The sequence below is a fragment of the Cydia strobilella genome, chromosome 22 (genome assembly GCF_947568885.1).
Source record: "Cydia strobilella chromosome 22, ilCydStro3.1, whole genome shotgun sequence".
NCBI classification, from domain to species: Eukaryota; Metazoa; Arthropoda; class Insecta; order Lepidoptera; family Tortricidae; genus Cydia; species Cydia strobilella.
This window is the reverse complement of record NC_086062.1, coordinates 1,745,571-1,764,637: the sequence shown is the minus strand read 5'-3', so window position 1 is coordinate 1,764,637 and position 19,067 is coordinate 1,745,571. Positions and strand designations below refer to the sequence as shown.

The window sequence follows — 19,067 nt, the reverse complement described above, 5'->3', positions numbered from 1 at the left end:
AAGACCAAGGTAAGAACAGTCAAAACACCAGCCAAAGCATCTCAAACAACCCTTATAGCATCAACGGTATACTCGGGATCGAGCAGGTTGAGCGTCTGCATAATGGCAACGGGCTCAAGAGAAAGCGACACGAAGACCAAGGTAAGAACAGTCAAAACTCTAGCCAAAGCATCCCAAACAACCCTTTATAGCATCAACGGTATACTCGGGATCGAGCAGGTCGAGGGTCTGCATAATGGCAACGGGCTCAAGAAAAAGCGACACGAAGACCAGGGTAAGAATTGGATTTAGGGAAAAGATTAGGGAATTTAGGAATAATAATTCATTTAAATGACAAATTTTAGAGGATGGATCCTTTTTGCTAAACTACATTAAATTACCAGTCATAACTGTAGCCAGAACATCTTCAACAAAAACCCATTGATTATGTGAGTAACATAAACATCTCTCTCAAGGTCTCAAGTGAGGTTCGCTTTTACGCGTGTTCCAGACGGGGTGACCCTAGTTGAGAAATTAAAATAATAATCAAATACTTTTGAAAATATCACAAGTTTAGCCATCCACTATCTATCCGCAGAATTGTTCTGTTTCAATTCTTCCGCAACGACTTTCAAAATGTAGGTACAATTTTAATGAAGGTATTTTTATATTAATTAACTTTGAATAAGTATTTGATTAAGTCTTTTGCTCATTCCCACAAAATTCACCTTCTTTATTATTAAATAAAATTGTGAGAGTTTGAGACACATCCATTTTACGAGAACGAGTCGCGCGGGCACACTTTGCCATAATTAAACTCTTTCCAAGGTAAAACTTAGTATTCCCATTTTAAAAGGCCTTATGTCCACATGAAGTTGTTGACAGTTACGTCTTTTTGGAGTGGAGGACGGTATGGGCAAACTTGTGAGCTACGAGAAGTATAACGAATAAAATAGTCGACCCCGTGGAGTTTGCACCCCTAACTAGGAGTAGAGATGGGGAGTGAGGAGTGTCGATTATCGATAAGTTGTAAATTTAATGATATTGTTATGATATCTGACATTATGACTAAAGTAGGGACGTTATGCACGAAGTTTTTTGTATATTGAATGCACGTAAATGCCACCGTGCGAGCTACACAGCAATATAATTATGCGCATGCGATAACGATAGGAAATGGCTAACTAGTCATTGTACTTGTACAAAAAATTTCGTGCTTTGCGTCCTCAATTTACCTAATGACGGGTTGAGAGACTTGAGAGCTTTCATAAAATAAATAAAAAAATAAAATTCGTTTATTTCAGACTTCATAATGGTCCATACATGTTAGTACTTAATACTATCTTAAGCAACTAAACGTAAAATATTATTATTATTATAAGTGTAAGTGTATTCATAAATAGGTCAGATAATATTTACACATTAAGATCAATACGGTTAAGTATGGCTGCGCGATAAATGTGGATGGCCTTCACATTAGGGCCGAATCATAATCATTTATTTGCGTTAATAAAGGTTATATACGTTGTTTCTGTAAAATATGCATTTTCGAGTCCCTTCCTTCTTAACTGACTATGCAGAGTACAAATTATAGTGTAATATATACCTAACCTACTTAAACTAGTTTTGTACAAATTAAATACCAACAGCAATAAAAATACACTGGCAATTATGAAAATAATAATAATATATATTATAATATCTCAAACAAAACCACTTCAATTAATATAACAACTCGATTGTTGATTAACTAGGTATTAATAGAATAAAATGTCGAAGACAGCAGCCATTAAAATAGCTATCGATATCCGTAACCCTCAAAGTCATAAGCGAGCCCATCCCTACCTCCATAGAGCGGCCTATAGACCGTAGCGAGATTTACTGAGCTATTAAACCTACTGCACAAATTGCCATATTATATAACTATAACTTAAGTTATATAACTATAACTTTTCAAATTCTCCCGCTTAAGATATTTAGTAGGGTTTCGAACCGTGGAGTTTTAGAGTTTGAATTTGAGTTTGGTTTTTATTGAGGTGGTTTTGCGGTGGTTGATGGTTATTAAAGTTAGGCGTTATTCAATTATTATAATAGAAATGTAAGGTAAAAAAACATGCCTTTTTTCGTAAAGATGTAATATCTACGCACTTTATGTTCCTTTGCGAAAGCGCCAATGAGGCCGATTCGAACGTACATTTACACCTCAAAATAATGTCATTTAGCTATCATTAAATCTATTTTGCTCGTACTTGTCCATACATGTATTGACGTGAGCGGAACGCACGGGCGAATTATATTCATATTCATATAATCTAAAAATTATAAGTATTATTTTTTTAGATTTTTAGTTAAGTATCTGTTTTCACACTATAGGCCAAGAAATTAAATGCCCAAAAAAAGGTATAGAGGGAAATGCTTTTAACACAATTTTTGACTTCGTAGCTTTGTTTGGACTAGTTAGGAGGTGAACATATCAAAAGTCCCCGGCCGTAACCCTGGTGCTGGGGGGAGAGGGGGGTTTGAAGGTTCCGATTTTCGGTTTTTCGATTATATATCTCGGAAACTATGCAAGATATCAAAAAAAATTACCTAATAAAACTTGTAACAAATTAAATCACTTTTCATTTTGTATAAGTGGCCATGTCGCTCAGACCCATAGTTTCCGAGATATAATCGAAAAACCGAAAAATTTAACCTTCAAACCCCCCTCCCTCAGCACCAGGGTTACGGTCGGGGACTTGATATGTTCATCTCCTAACTAGTCCAAACAAAGCTACGAAGTTAAAAATTGTGTTCCTACGAGTAGCATTTCCCTCTATACCTTCTTATTGCTTGGCCTACTATTTGAACATGTGATTTATAAGTTTTGAAGTAGAAAAACATTTTTATTTCTATTTTTTATAATTTTTCAAAAGTTATATTATTTAAATTTCACCTAAAAAAATCATAAAAAAATAGAAATAAAAATGGTATTTAATAACTTACAAATCACATTTTTAAATAAAGTGAAAACAGATACTTAAATAAAAATCTAAAAAATATTATTTTCATTTTTTTAGATTTCATACAACGTTGAAAAATTTCGACACCCCCTTGTAGTTGAGATAAGGTTACAAAACTTGGCGTACCTATATATCAACTTAATAAGTGTAATAAAATAAGGGGGTGCCGCTTCCCAGGTAGCAAAATGACGTCAGGGACGTCATAATGACGTCGCTGACGTCATAATGACGTATAAATGCTACTGGGGTTCTTCTAGCTAGAGATTGATTTCTTCCCATACAATCGTGAACCACCCTACTCTTGGGCTCATCGGGATTAGAAACTTCTTGTGAAGTGTTCTTTGGAAATAATTGTAACTTTTTTGCAGATGAAAACCGAGACTTCAACAGTCATTCCGAAGACGATGTGAAACGGCAAAGGAGTCACTATAACGGCGATCAAATATATTCTAATGTAAGTGACATGAACTCTTTGGGTCTCCCTATATTATATCGACGCGGAATCGGCAAAAGCCGATAGAAAAAAACCTTTATGTCTGAGCAATAAGAGCGAAAAACGCGTCATTCGGACGCTTCTCCAATGGAGGAGGAGTAGGATTTAAGATACGTCAAAAATTTGCTAAAGATACGACATGGATCGGATATGTCAGTGTCAAAAGTGACGTTTCTTCAAACAAAACGTCACTTTTGATGACAAGTTGTGTTTGCCAGACATAAGTAGGTTTTGCTGTTATACTCAAACACACCCACCTCGTCAGGAGATAAAGGCGCGAAATTCACATTTTCTATGGGAAGACAACTCTTCGCGCCTAAATTTTTTAAGGGTACTCAAAGGTCCGTCTGTCTGTCTGTCAGTCTGTCCGTCTGTCCGTCTGTCCGTCTGTCCGTCTGTCCGTCTGTCCGTCTGTCCGTCTGTCCGTCTGTCCGTCTGTCCGTCTGTTCGTCTGTCCGTCTGTCTGTCACCAGTCTGTATCTCTTGAATCGTGATAAAATAAATATTTAAGTGGGGCTCCCATACAACAAACATGATTTTTTTGCCGTTTTTTTCGTAATGGTACCGACCCTTCGTGCGCGAGTCCGACTTGCAATTGGCCGGTTTTTACAGACGTCTCTATCTCTTACAAAGTAGTTAATATTTTATTGGTTCCATATTTGTAATTATTGGTTAATTTTATTGTTTGTGAAAATTGACATGTAAAAGTGCCCCTGTAGCCTATTTGCTGAATAAATGTTTGATGTTTCATTGACAAGGGCCAGAGTCATTTATAAGCAAAAAAGCTAAACCAAACAAGCCTTCTATTTTGGCGCCAAACGACCATCTTTGACTGATAGCGTCGGTCGCGGCCCCGCCGCCGTGACGGACCGAAAAAACGGCCCGATTTATCGTCAGTGCGGATTTCCGGGTTAACGCATTAAAGTGTTTAAGGTTTGGTTTGGCTTTTGGGTGGTTGATCCATCCAACGCTAATGACAGTAATCACGATGGCACAAGGTGTAACAAAAATATTTAGTGGTGATCCGTTTAGGGGCTATCGTATCAAAATAAGATTAAAACATATCTCATTGCCAATCTATAGATATATATTCTAACATAATAATATCCTTTCAGCTCTGGTCATCATCAAAATGGAGTCTCAAAGATGAATATAAGCTGCTGTCAGAGTTGGGCGGCGCGGCGGGCGGAGCGACAGGGTACTACGGCGAGTTGTTCGACACGCCGTATGAGCACGCCGCACATCCACATTATACTCCTCATTCAGGTAAGGTTCTCATTAAATACGAGTACAAGCTTCTGTCAGAGTTGGGCGGCGCGGCGGACGGAGCGACAGGGTACTACGGCGAGTTGTTCGACACGCCGTACGAGCACGCCGCACAACAACATCATACTCCTCAGGTAAGAATCTCATCAGAGTACGATTCTCTATATTCTTCATCAACATACACAATATCGTCATCCGAAATACAACGCTAGACTTAGGCCTCGCGCAATTTTGATTCTGGTGAAGATTGAGAACCTCATATACGATGTGTTTTCTAATACGACGTACGTATTTAGTCGCCATTACAAAACCTTTTGAAATTTTGACGTACCTACGTCGTTTTGACGTTTTTTTGCGCCATGCCATTTTCCTTTCCATATTCCGCAATTAAATCTACCGTTTTTGTGACTAACTTAAGCTGTTGTCTAGTTTCCCCAAAATTTAAGGGGTTTACTAGCCAACGTCGTTGGGATTTGCAGGGTCCGTGGTGCCTAATTTTACTTATTTCTTGCTAACGACTCTTCCGTCTTAGTTTAGCAATGAGTATAATGCGTGTAAAAGCTAATCATAGATTGCGCTTTTCTATACTCCAAATACAAACGGGACCGCTGTCGAACGTTAGATTTCTTTTACACTTTAGCGTAGACAAATCGCCGCTATAATACTTACTCAACCTCGTATCTGCATCACTCATTTGATGACAAAAACACCCGTATTCCGAATGAAAGAAAAGCGACATTTCCATCAAATGATTGTTGCATATATAAGGTTCAGTGAGTATAGCGACGAAATTAATTACCAATGCCATCACCACCATAAAAATCGTAACCACTACTTTCCACTCAAAATTCGCTAATCAGAAAACATCCGTTCAGCAAATTAAGTACAACTATGACCTTAAAGGTTTCCGTTTATATCCATAATCAAATCGTGACGCGACGGACGCCGGGCCTGTCATTTGATAACCACCAATCTGTCAAGTATTGTCATTCGGTGCTGCTGTCACGCCCTGAAAAGTGCCTGCGGTGGTGTGAGACGGCGGATTCTGAGCTAAACTTCTGCGGCACAGACATAGTTACGTTGTCCTACTGTTCTGAAAAGTATCTCTTATTTTATTTTTGACTATCGTATAATTATTGTGCTACTGTAGCAAGCATGTCCAGACCCATAAGGAGTTGTAGCCGGGTTGTAGCCCCACAGGAAGTAAGTAAAGCTTACATATTATGCTGCATGACTGGCAAAGAAGAGAGGGTAATGACATCAGTAAACTTTCTATCCCGTTTCTGTTTAAAGACTATTTTGCTGATGAAGTAAAACTATGAAAACGGATTATATCGCGTTTTGAATTTATGATACATCCCGACGTTTCGAACCCTTTACAGCGTTCGTGGTCAACTATATGGTAAACTTGCATTATTTGGTGACACGCCTAATTCGGTGATACAAGTTTTGAAGCATGACACCCAGGAAAGCTAGTGAATTAGGGCCTTTTAAATGGGCCTCACGGCAAAGCTGCCGAAGCCGTGAAGCCGTGAGGTCCCATTTAAAAGGCCCTAATTCACTAGCTTTCCTGGGTGTCATGCTTCAAAACTTGTATCACCGAATAATGCAGGTTTACCCTACTATTTTGCTGCATTTTTCCTCAGAATAATCCTCCATTCTTATCCGGAAGGTTAACTGTTTCTCCATTATCGCATCTCTCCCATAACTAACCCTTTGCGGTGACATTGTCAACATTTCTGTGGTGGCAGTGAAATAAAATGTCCCGTAATCGAAGTTTCCACTACACTTAGATTTTAAGTAGCGGTATATAACGTAAATCTTTAAAAAAAGTACAAACAGAGTAAGTGCTTTTTTCCTCTTATTAAAAATACAGCCTATAAATAAATAAAATAAGCCTGTAATTTTTTTTTTCGCGATTTCGGGGTTGGTCCCATAGTAAAAGTTGTATAATCCCAAAATCTCCCTGGCAACGGGAATGTACATATTTTTTGGCCACCCTGTATATATTTTTTATACCACATCTGTGGCAAACAAGTATACGGCCCGCCTGATGGTAAGCAGTCACCCTAGCCTATGGACGCCTGCATCACCAGAGGTATTACATACGCGTTGCCGACCTTTTAAAGACCTGTACGCAAAGCATCACAATACCCTTAAATACGGTTTATTTTAAGATTTAGATAATGACACTACTCCCTATTCAGTAAAACCACATCCCGAAACAATAAATAAACATAGAAGTTACTACCATTTCTCGATACTCTCAAGTCTCATCAATGGCAACTAACTGGACTAGTATAAACAAAACACCCATTTAAAAAGGCGTAACCACCTCTGATATCATATACAAATACTCTCTTTTAATCGGTAAAACAAACGACACAGATTAAAAAAGGCGCAACCGCCAAAGATATGCATCCTAAATACTCTTTTTTTTAACTGGCAACCCTGGTATCCCCGTAATCTCATCCTGACCACATCCTCTGTAATCTGTAACACAAGGCGCCTGCGCACCTGATCTAGGGCTATTGTCAAACGGTCAGTGACCCCTATAACTGCATGAATAGAATCCGTCCAAGCTAACTCTGCACCAACTTTGACAGAAAGATCAAGTGCCGTGGTGAGTTAGAGACTTAGAGAGTTGACCTCCTGCCTACTCGTATTTTTAATTTGAACTATATACCACATATATAACGGCGTTCTATGTCCTTTGAGTAGGACAAACGTAGGCACAAGGTTAAATCGTGATACCAAATCTACAAAACGATACACACACAATAAATAAATCATAATGGACACATAATAAATAATATAAGGTTTCTGTTACAACCTGATATAAAACTTACCAATTTTCCAACAACATCGTGGATTTGAATCCCTACTCGGAACCTACCTATCCACTGTGGAACCCAGGGTCTCTTAGTGAGCCTTGACTTGACGTGTCACATAATATTTTTTTAATATAAACCGTTTGTCGCTGATAAAACCATAAAAATTCCAATCCAAAAACTTTCTTCTACAAAACAGTTGCAAGTCACCTAACACGTAATATCAAATGCCAAGGCCAGTGAATGAAATTGAACGAATGAATGATATTCCCATGGAACCGCGCGACCGCAGTCTTGTGGTCAGATCGGATCCATTCAGCACGTGGGAAGTGATATTGAACTTGTGAATGGGATTCTGTGACATCATCTTTTTTTTAGTTGCGTGGCTTTTTAATTGTTTTATAAGAGCGCCCGGAAATAGTTCTGTTGTTGGTTTTGGTACTATTTATGACACTGATCTTATTATCAGATAATTATAATTTAGGCTAAGTATGTCATTGATAATTTTAGTCGCCTATTGGTTTTTCGACAACTAAGGAAAGGATCTTAGTATTTAAAACTCGGGTTTTCTGTCATTTCGTTCTATAAGTCAGAAATGTTATTCGGTGCCTACTATTTTGCATAGAAGCAATTTTGACATCTATCTATACTGTTTATTTCTCTTCACTTAGTTTTTTATTAACCTGCATGAAACTGTCACGTAAAATTTACAGATTTATAGAAAATGGAAGCTTACATTTTAGGCATATAAAAAAAAAATTGTTTATTTCAGACATAGTGTCCATAAAGATGGTCATTATGTCTGAAATAAACTGATGTTTTTTTATACTTTTACCTAAGTGTCCATATGTTAGGTAAAAAAATCAGTCCCTAATTGGTTCTTTTGCGCAGTCAATATCGCATTAGATGTACTCTTTTAACAAAAATGTATCTTTTTTCGATAGATCTTTCTTTATATAGACTCTTTATACTATACCTATATCTTCTTCTCTTCTTCACGTGCCATCTCCGTCCAGGAGGTCGGCGACCATATGTCTATATGTCTCTCTATGTTCAGTCATGCGAATTAGTCTATCTATGCTCTTCACTTTTAACCAGTCTCTTATATTTCCAGTCCATGATGTGCGCCTTTTACCGCTACACTATATGGCTTTTTCTAAAGCATTTCCAAATCCACTAGATACCAGCTGTCACTCAACTTTTATACCAAAATCCTAAAAGCTCAGCTATTTTTTTCCATTTCATCCGCGGCAAAGCGGCCATTTTTCCAACTGGATTTTATTTTATTTGAGTCCACATGACGATTAATTCGGAAAAACGGGCGCGTTGCGAAAACTATCGCAGTTTGGTGAAACTAATTCAAATGGTGTTGTTGAAAATGTTTTTTTCCAAAACATTTTAACTTTTATTGTAATACATTGTGTTCCTATCTATGAGGCTAGTAATAAAATAAAAGCTATTCAATGTTTAATTTTAAGCTATTAAAAATAAAATGTGGTTGTGAAGACCTTCGTAACTTTTTGGCAAACATTACAATGTAGTGCATCGTTATTTTCCATCGTATTTTCACGGAAACGAACGTGTCTTGCTATTTCACTCAGTTTCAGTACAAAGAGTTACACAGAGTACGAACGTTTCCGAGAAAATACGGTGGAAAACAATTATGCACTACATCTGTACTTAAGAGCCCGTAGTCGATTTGAAAACGCGCGAAGATACGACTTTTACACAGTAACCGAACGCCGGCCGCTGCTTGAAATAACGCGACCGCCTAAACAATATTGATACTTTCGCAACATTATGCGTCACTTTATAACTTTAATTAGGTTAAAATAAAACTTTCGGTAAATTTGATATAATCGTTTATTACTCTTAACAATTTACCTATGTATTCATATAATACATACAAATTATATAGCATGATGATAATGATTTGCACTAAGGCAATATCTTATATATATATAATCATCTTACTCGCGTTATCCCAGCCTTTTTGCCACGGCTCATGGAAGTCTGCTGGGGTCCGCTTGGCAACTAATCCCAAGAATTGGCGTAGGCACTAGTTTTTACGAAAGCGACTGCGATCTGACTTTCCAACGTTCCAACCCAGAGGGGAAACTAGCCTTTTGTTGAAATTTGGTATACAGATACTTTGAATCCCGGGGAAGGACATAGAATACTTTTTATTCAAGAACTCACCCTTTAAGGGGGTGGAAATTTGTATGGGGAATCAATAAACGCTGAACCGATTAAGATGAAATGAGGTATGGACATAGTTTGAGTCCTGGGGAAGGACATAGGATAGGTTTTACCCCAGAAACGGGGGGGGGGGTAATGGAATTTGTATGGGATCCAATAAAACCGATTTGGATGGAATTTGATATTATGGAGATAGTCTTAATCGTTGGGAAGGGTGATAATAATTTTTATTTCCAAAGTCATCCTCTTCTCTTCTCCACTCTTCTAACACTCGCTCAACGTGTGGTTGGTTGTACGATGAATACTGCTCAAGACCCAGGGGTAACACTCGCTCAACGTGCCGCTGGTAGTGTATGATAGGGAAAGCTCCAGACCTGGAACACCTGGAGTGCTGCTGGGTACAAAGGGTCAGGGGTAACGGGTAACACTCGCTCAACGTGCCGCTGGTAGTGTATGATGGGGAAAGCTCCAGATCTGAAACACCTGGAGTGCTGCTGAGTGCAAAGGGTCAAGGGCAAAGGGTGGGTAACACTCGCTCAACGTGTTGTGGGTAGTGTATGACGGAGACAGCTCAAAACCTGGAACACCTGGAGTGCTGCTGGACGCATCGGATCAGGGGTAAAACTCTTTTAATCTGAAGTTGGTAGAGTATGCTGTAGGCAGGTTAAGTTCTTCAAGACCTGGAACACCTGGAGGGCTGCCAGATGAAGCAGGCACCTGACCAGAGCTACCACACGTTTAACATGCAGTAGGTACTGGGGGTTAAAAGGGGGTGGAAGTTCTGATAACAATAAATGAACCTGAGTTCCACTAAGTACAGCCAGGGTTCATCATCAGCTCTATCTTGGGTACTGCTCTCCCATTTGCTCATCAAGACGTGTCAGAAGACAAAAACAGCGTGTGCCTATATTGCACCAAACCTGAGTTCCACTAGGTACAGCCAGGGTTCAGCATCAGCTCCATCTTGGGTACTGCTCTCCTAATTGCTCATCAAGACGTGTCGAATAACCAAAACAGCGTGTGCCTATGTTGCACCAAACCTGCGTTCCACTAGGTACAGCCAGGGTTCAGCATCAGCTCCATCTTGGGTACTGCTCTCCTAATTGCTCATCAAGACGTGTCGAATAACCAAAACAGCGTGTGCCTATGTTGCACGAAACCTGATTTCCACTAGGTACAGCCAGGGTTCAGCATCAGCTCCATCTTGGGTACTGCTCTCCTAATTGCTCATCAAGACGTGTCGGAAGACCAAAACAGCGTGTGCCTATGTTGCACCAAACCTGCGTTCCACTAGGTACAGCCAGGGTTCAGCATCAGCTCCATCTTGGGTACTGCTCTCCTAATTGCTCATCAAGACGTGTCGAATAACCAAAACAGCGTGTGCCTATGTTGCACGAAACCTGATTTCCACTAGGTACAGCCAGGGTTCAGCATCAGCTCCATCTTGGGTACTGCTCTCCTAATTGCTCATCAAGACGTGTCGGAAGACCAAAACAGCGTGTGCCTATGTTGCACCAAACCTGCGTTCCACTAGGTACAGCCAGGGTTCAGCATCAGCTCCATCTTGGGTACTGCTCTCCTAATTGCTCATCAAGACGTGTCGAATAACCAAAACAGCGTGTGCCTATGTTGCACGAAACCTGATTTCCACTAGGTACAGCCAGGGTTCAGCATCAGCTCCATCTTGGGTACTGCTCTCCTAATTGCTCATCAAGACGTGTCGGAAGACCAAAACAGCGTGTGCCTATGTTGCACCAAACCTGCGTTCCACTAGGTACAGCCAGGGTTCAGCATCAGCTCCATCTTGGGTACTGCTCTCCTAATTGCTCATCAAGACGTGTCGAATAACCAAAACAGCGTGTGCCTATGTTGCACGAAACCTGATTTCCACTAGGTACAGCCAGGGTTCAGCATCAGCTCCATCTTGGGTATTGCTCTCCTAATTGCTCATCAAGACAGACCAAAACAGCGTGTGCCTATGTTGCACTAAACCTGCGTTCCACTAGGTACAGCCAGGGTTCAGCATCAGCTCAGCTCTATGTATACTAAAACCTTCTCCAGAATATAACAAACACTTTTCTAAAAACCGCATCAAAATCGGTTCAGCCAAATGCGAGATAATCGCGAACAAACATACATACATACATACATATACATACAAACATACGCGTCAAACTGAGAACCTCCTTTTTTTTGAAGGCGGTTAATAAACAAGTACTTACAACCCAAGGATTAAAGTTTCTGGTCGCAGTTTACACGCACACAGTACAGCCAAACACGCAAACAAATATAACTTTTTACACGGCGAGCGACGCACACAATGATAAATAACTTCGTCGTCGTCGATGCAACGTGCGGAGCCGATCAACAAACGTCCTGCCTCTACCAGCTCCCGCGCGGGACTGAGGCCGCGAGCGCGTGTCACCGATGTTATACTAGAAAAAGGGGAAGTTTTTAAAAAATCGTCAGAAAATAAAAGTTGCAATTTAAATAAAATGAAGTACAGCAACAGTTTAAGTAAACATTGCAGATTATTTGAGTATGCAATCTACGTCGAAAATAAGTAGATTTTCGGAGAAATTGTCACTTGTTTTGAGGTCATTTCTGGAGAAAATTGAATTCGTTTAACTTTCATTTCCTCGAACTCTAAGTCATATAACAACAATGTAATCTGATAAACGTAGAGTACAGAATATGTGTAATACAAATTTACCATTTTTAGCAGTCCAAACTTTACGAAATTTACAAATAAGAGCATCAAAGTCAGTGCTTTACACGCGTTTACCTAAACGTCCATCAGAAAAAAATTCATTACTAATTTAGTAAGCCTTTTTTAAAAAAAATGATCTGATAAACCTAGAGATAAGAAGTCGTGCTAATAGAAACCAGTACTTGTTATTTCAATTAGGTAACAAAAGGTGTACAATTTCACAGAAGAAATCTATCAACTTTACATTTTTGCGACTAAAATCGTAACCGGGCTCTTAAAAATCGAATCGAAAGTCAAAAAATACACAGCCGAGACGTTCAGATGTTCTAATCAACTGACCTACGAAACATTCTTTTGACTTTATTTAAATCTTTCCTAGTTATTCGTCTTAATGCTCTAGGCGCGTGCACAAACCGTACTAGAACTAATACTTATCGACAGTTATATGTGTAACAATGGTTGCCTGTTACCAAGAGAATGGACTTATGGCATTATGTCAGCCGTTTGTACAATTTTATTGTGCAATAAAGTTGTAATAAATAAATGACCAATAACAATGTTCTAACTTGTGATTTATCCACAGCTACAAATGACTCAACGGGTTCGAACGGCGGCGCCGGCGGCGAACCCCCATCGGCGGCGGCGAGCCCCGACGCGGCGGCGCTAGTAGTTTTACAGCCACCGGCACCACCTTATCCTCCGTATGCGCACTATGACGGTGAGTGATAATTCTACAACAAGTTTCAACAGGTTTCATCGGCGGCGGCGCAACGCTAGTAGTCATGATCCACCGGCACCACCTTATCCACACTATGACTACGGACTAGGGTTGCCAGACATACTATAATATATAGATTTTACTATGTATATTTTGCCTCCGTATACTTCATGAAATACCAAACATATAAAGTATACTTTATTTTAAACTGAAACTAGAACAAGCTAAAAATATGTAAGAAATAAAGAAATACTTTATTTCATTTGTGTGTACTTTATTTTTTGATCCTTTAAACCGCCAAATACTATATATAATTTAAAAAAATACTAGCAACCCTACCTATAACGGTAAGTGACAGTTCTTCAACAAGTTTAGACATGTTAAAACGGCGCTGACTGCGAGCCCCGACACGGCGGCACTAGTCGTCCTACAGCCGGCACCGCTTTATCCACCGTACGCACACTATGACGGTGAGTGACAGCTCCATTCCATTCATAAAATGGATATGCACTTTTGCAGCGGTTTTTACAAGATGCGATAGTTTTGAACCGCGCCGTTCGCGATTCACTTTGGCGACGAACTGCTAGTAGCGGCTACAAAGTGTTTTCACGTGTAGAATATTCATTCATAATTGGTGTTCATGCTGATGAATAGCATGGACACCAATTATGAATGAATATTCTACAGATTCGCTGTAGATTTTGTAAATTTAAACATGTATGTACATCATACGTTGTAAATATTTATCAAAATAAATGTTTCATTACAGACATAATTCTAAGTGACAATAATGACTATTTGTATTGTGTACTGCTTGCCACAAAATAATACCCATATTTGTTTAATGGAATAGGCACTTTCCATGTCAAAAGTAAATCATTTTAAAGCAAAAATAAATCCATTACATTAAAACAAAGTAAAACTGCGCAAATGGCCACCTAAAAAAAGTCCCCCAAATTGCGGACATCAACTCGGAGCATCACTGCCAATAAACAAACGCAATAACGAGTCGCAGCCACGCACAGATAAAACAATGAAACACGAATAAAACAATAAAAAGGGGATAAAGCAAAAAGTGGCCGAACAGAAAAACAGTTGAGGAATCACTGAAAAAACGACAATGACTTTACGAAAGCTTTCGACAAAGTCGAGCGCCACTCCTGCAGAGCACTCTCCACGAAATCTAATTTTCTCCTCTGGACCCCGCTCAGTGGCGGCCGTAACATCATAAAATTCATATCAAACCGCTCCAAATTCGCACTTATGCATATAAAGGTAGAGAATAATTCGGAGTGCCACTGGGAGCGTTATGGGGCCGCTCTCCCTTTTGGTCTTTAATCCACCGCAATCTGCTTACCCGGGAGCAGACATCTTTAATAGCTCATTCGGGGGTATGCAAATAATTTTAGAGGGGGGTGGCCATACAGGCTTTGTCTGGAGGGGGTAACGAAGCGTAACACGAGTCTGTGATGCGACAGAAGTGCTTCTGAGTACTTCGGTGGCTTATTTTGGTTATAAATATTAACGTCAGGGTGGCGGGGACATATTTTGAATGTGGTTACGCGTATAAAGGTCGTTATATGCGAGGGCGTGGAGACGAGGCGTGTCTATTTAAATAACGCTATGTAATGCCGTGATATGCGGAGTCTTGAAACAGGCTGTGATTTTTCAGTAAAATCAAGTCATAAAGGAAATGGAAGAACATAACAACCGGTCTTTATTCCTGTTTAAATATGAGAATATTTGCATCAACATCGTAACTTTTAATTTATATGGCAATAACTATATTTTAATGCCCTAAAAAGATATGAGAACGATAAGTATATATTTCTGATTGTAAATCAGAACGATCTTGTTTGAAACTTCCTATATTGCATATGTGATATAAAAATGCACATAACCTCAAAACAATCTAAAGGGTTAATTTTGTTCGGAACTGTCAAATTTTTGTTCTAACTGACAGACTTAAGATACTTAAGGGGCCCACTGACTATCAGTCCACCGGACGATATCAGCCTGTCAGTTGTTCGGAACTGTCAAATTTTTGTTCTAACTGACAGGTCGATATCGTCCGGCGGACTGATAGTCAGTGGGCTCCTTTACAGCGCAATATGCCTGATATTTAAGTTTTTTGCGCTCAACACCTGAGGGGAAAGGAAATACTGGTAAAGGTCACAGAACCCGCATTTTATCCACAGAAAAGGGATGTATTTTTTCTTGAAACCATGCCAACGAGGTTTTTGAACTTTTGTTTGTTTATTATTACTCAATTCAGATACGGGAAAATATTTTTTTTTGTAATATTTAAGGCTGAGAGCACACTGTGTCGTATTTGCGAAAATATGTTTTTTTTATCTCTTTAGCATGGATACACCTAAGGAAAAACAATGTTACTAATGTTAGGTTCTAGTAGATATACTTCATTTTGATTGTTCCTACTTAGTTAAAAACTAAAAGTAGATACTGTAAATGTTTGGATTTCTATAATTCTATAAATGATATTAAATATTAGAGATAAAGCGCTGGTGGCCTAGCGGTAAGGGCGTGCGACTTTCAATCCGGAAGTCGCGGGTTCAAACCCCGACTCGTACCAATGAGTTTTTCGCAACCTAATATGTACGAAATATCTTTTGATATTTACTAGTCGCTCGGTGAAGGAAAACATCGTGAGGAAACCGGACTAATCCCGATAAGGCCTACCCTCCCCTCCCCTCCCCTCTGGGTTGGAAGGTCAGATGGCAGTCGCTTTCGTAAAAACTAGTACCAAGCGGACCCCAGGCTCCCATGAGCCGCGGCAAAATGCCGGGACAACGCGAGGAAGATGATGATGAGAGATAAAATAAACAACCGCTTATATTTATTTATTTTATTTTATTGCACAATAATAAGTAAATAATACAAAAGGCGGACTTAATGCCTTAAGGCATTCTCTACCAGTTAACCACTGGGTCAAACAGACATTTGCTAAGGTGTGTGCAGTGAGGAAAAAAATGTTCCAAATACGTAATCTTGCTGTCCGCGCGCGAATTCCGTGCACGGCTGAGGAATGGAATGCGCTCCCGCCATCTGTATTCCCTGATCAATATGACCTCGGTCTCTTTAAAACAAGAGTGAATAGGCTGGAAGAGTGGATAGGTGGGAAGACTGAACCGGTGAGCTCCATCTTAGGCCCTGTCTTCACTTTCCATCAGGTGTGACTAGGGCCAATCGCCGATCAGTTTATAATTTTAAATAAAATGTTAGGAATGTTGGGCGTCATGATAGTGGTGTCATTTTGTACATACGGGCGCTGCGCACCCCCCCCCCCCCCCCCACTTCCTCGACCTCCGAATGCACGGAATTGGCGCGCGGACAGTAGTCTTAGTCACTAAATAATAGACTGTTGCAGACGAGGCCAAAAGGATAAAAATTGGCAAGTGCTTGACGTATTGTGTCTATTTTTAGTACACCTTATTGAGTTATTGTTTCACTACATATGTCCACTTTTTCACACAAGTATTTTTTCTCTGTTCCAGGCGCAACGACACTGGCAAGCGAGTACGCGTACGCGGCGCCGTACTCGCAATACTCGCCGTACCCCGCCCCGTACTCGCACACCACCGGCCTGCTCACCAAGTGGTAGGTATATTGTATCCGATACTCGAATACCTTATATAAATACTCCTTACTTGTCCTAACATACCCCGTACTAAAGGTTCAATTGAATATGATATGAACATATAAGTATTCTAAAAGATGGAAAGCCGGCCAGCAGGCATATCATTACTTAGGTACATATCCAAATACCAAATTTAATGCAAATAATTTATTTTGTAATAACTGCGACAAGATTGAAGTCAAAACTGGAGCAATATTGTTTATTTGTGACAAACCAAACATCTAAATTATTTTTAAACTACTTCATATGCTTATAAATTTAAATAAAATATTGTCGATTCAAATGGCTCTTCTCTTAAAGTTTCTTTAAAAGCCTTCATAAGTAAACACTTCTTAAAGATCCTTTTTTTATTCAAATCTCTTTGAGAGAGTTAATCAGTAAGGTGCGTTGGGGTAAGATTGAAAGAGTTCTTCATGCGGGGTAAGATGAAAAGTCGCCCGTAATGCTTCGGCATGCGGGCGATTTTTTGTCTTATCCCTCATGAAAAACCCGTTCAATCTTATCCCAACGCACCTTATCCAAAAAAATCCTTCACTAAAAAGAAGGTACAGCTTAATTTTTCTCCAAAAACCCACATTTTCAAGTTCCGCGTGAGGTGTGAACGTAAATCCCCGAACGATTGATCGCGGGTACGAGTCCGCCATCCATCAGGTGTTAACTGCTTAATGGCCGGTTTTAAACGTAGATAATTTGTTGAGGATACCACACACCCTGTATATGGATATACGGAACTGCTGAAAAGCAGAGATCTTTTCAGTACTCAGTTATATAAAAAACTATAAAAGTTGTAAAACAGGTGAAAATAAAAGGAGTTACAGACTTCCGTAAGCGTTGAATGTAAACTTACGTGAAATGGGCCTGAAATTATCTACACAATATTATTATTAAAATCATGTTTAGAAAATTAACTATTTCTAAGTAGGTACAAAAACGTGTAATAAATAGTATTTTGCAAAACGTTATGTGCAAACCATAATAGCGAGTTATACACGGTAGCTTACCGTGCCTTAAAAAAATATAGAAAATTTTATATTTTAACCCAACTATTTAGGGAACAAATCATATTATTTTGCAAGTAGTTGGATGGATCTGTGTAAAGAATGTATGAAGTACTGTGAGGCGATGGATAAGCGTGAATCATCTGTTTTGTATTAGTTTTTCTTTCTTACATTTGTTCTGTTGTCCTTTCTAGACTGTATCATGTACCTAGTTGTATAAATACTTTCTATTATAAATTTCTCAGTGTATTAGTTCGCTGTAATGTTGTGTAAATTTTTTGAATTAATAAAATAAAATAAAATAAAATAAATATTATTTTATTAAATATTTTTGGATTTACGTTTTTAACGTAACGTCACTTGTCAAAAATTAAAGAAATTGTATAAAACAAGTTCGTAACATTAATTATCAAACATTAATTTCATTTTATTGAGTACCCACTTGATTATTTTATCCCACTCCCTTGGTGATACATCAATGTCAGGAAGAGGAAAAAAATATATATAAACAAATATCAATTCTATTTTCATGATATCAAAGACTAATATTGAAATTATATTATGAATAGGTAAACGAACATTACTTTGGGAAAAAAACAAATTATTATAATAAATATTTTTGATTTATTTATTAAACAAACATTATTTGGAATTTGTATTTTCCCCATTAGGTATTTTTAAGTTTACCCTCTTATAAATTATAATACGATAGATTATCTACTGTTTACTTACGTGTTAAAGTTACGTTAATTTATTAATACTACTTTTCATCCAGTTTTTTAAACATAATTTAGACATGATGCAAATTTATACTGTATTTTATCATGAAATAAAGAAATCGATCTATCTATCCATCCAAAAACGAGAAAAAAATCAACAAAGTCAATAAAAACCGGCTTATATATATGGAATGCAAAACCGGTTTTTATTTGTATGTAAAACGGTTAATATTCGGTTATTAACCGATTTTTCCATACAATTAAAATTCGGTTTTACATTCCCTACTTACAAACAAGTAAAACGTAATTTTTTTACGATTTCCGTAGTAACTACACCCATGAAATACATATACCTGTAATACACTTGAAAATGCATACTTTCCTTGATTTAAAAACAGACGAATCACTTAGATGGAACGCGTCCCCTGGGAGAACGCTGGCCTTTGTCAGTCTCCCTGGGGACGAGGGACAAATGTGCTAACGTTATTACATTA

The 19,067-nt window shown here is 38.7% G+C and overlaps 1 protein-coding gene across 1 annotated transcript in view; it reads left to right on the top strand.

Annotated features, from left to right (window-relative positions):
- LOC134751597 (paired box protein Pax-5) overlaps nt 1–16,820 on the top strand; it is a 127,657-nt gene extending 110,837 nt beyond the window's left edge. The window contains exons 8-11 of the mRNA XM_063687072.1: nt 3,350–3,435; nt 4,590–4,740; nt 13,064–13,198; nt 16,714–16,820. Of these exons, the coding sequence (XP_063543142.1) occupies nt 3,350–3,435; nt 4,590–4,740; nt 13,064–13,198; nt 16,714–16,820 (479 nt within the window). The remainder of the gene's footprint in view (nt 1–3,349; nt 3,436–4,589; nt 4,741–13,063; nt 13,199–16,713) is intronic.
- The last annotated feature ends 2,247 nt before the right edge of the window (nt 16,821–19,067 follow it).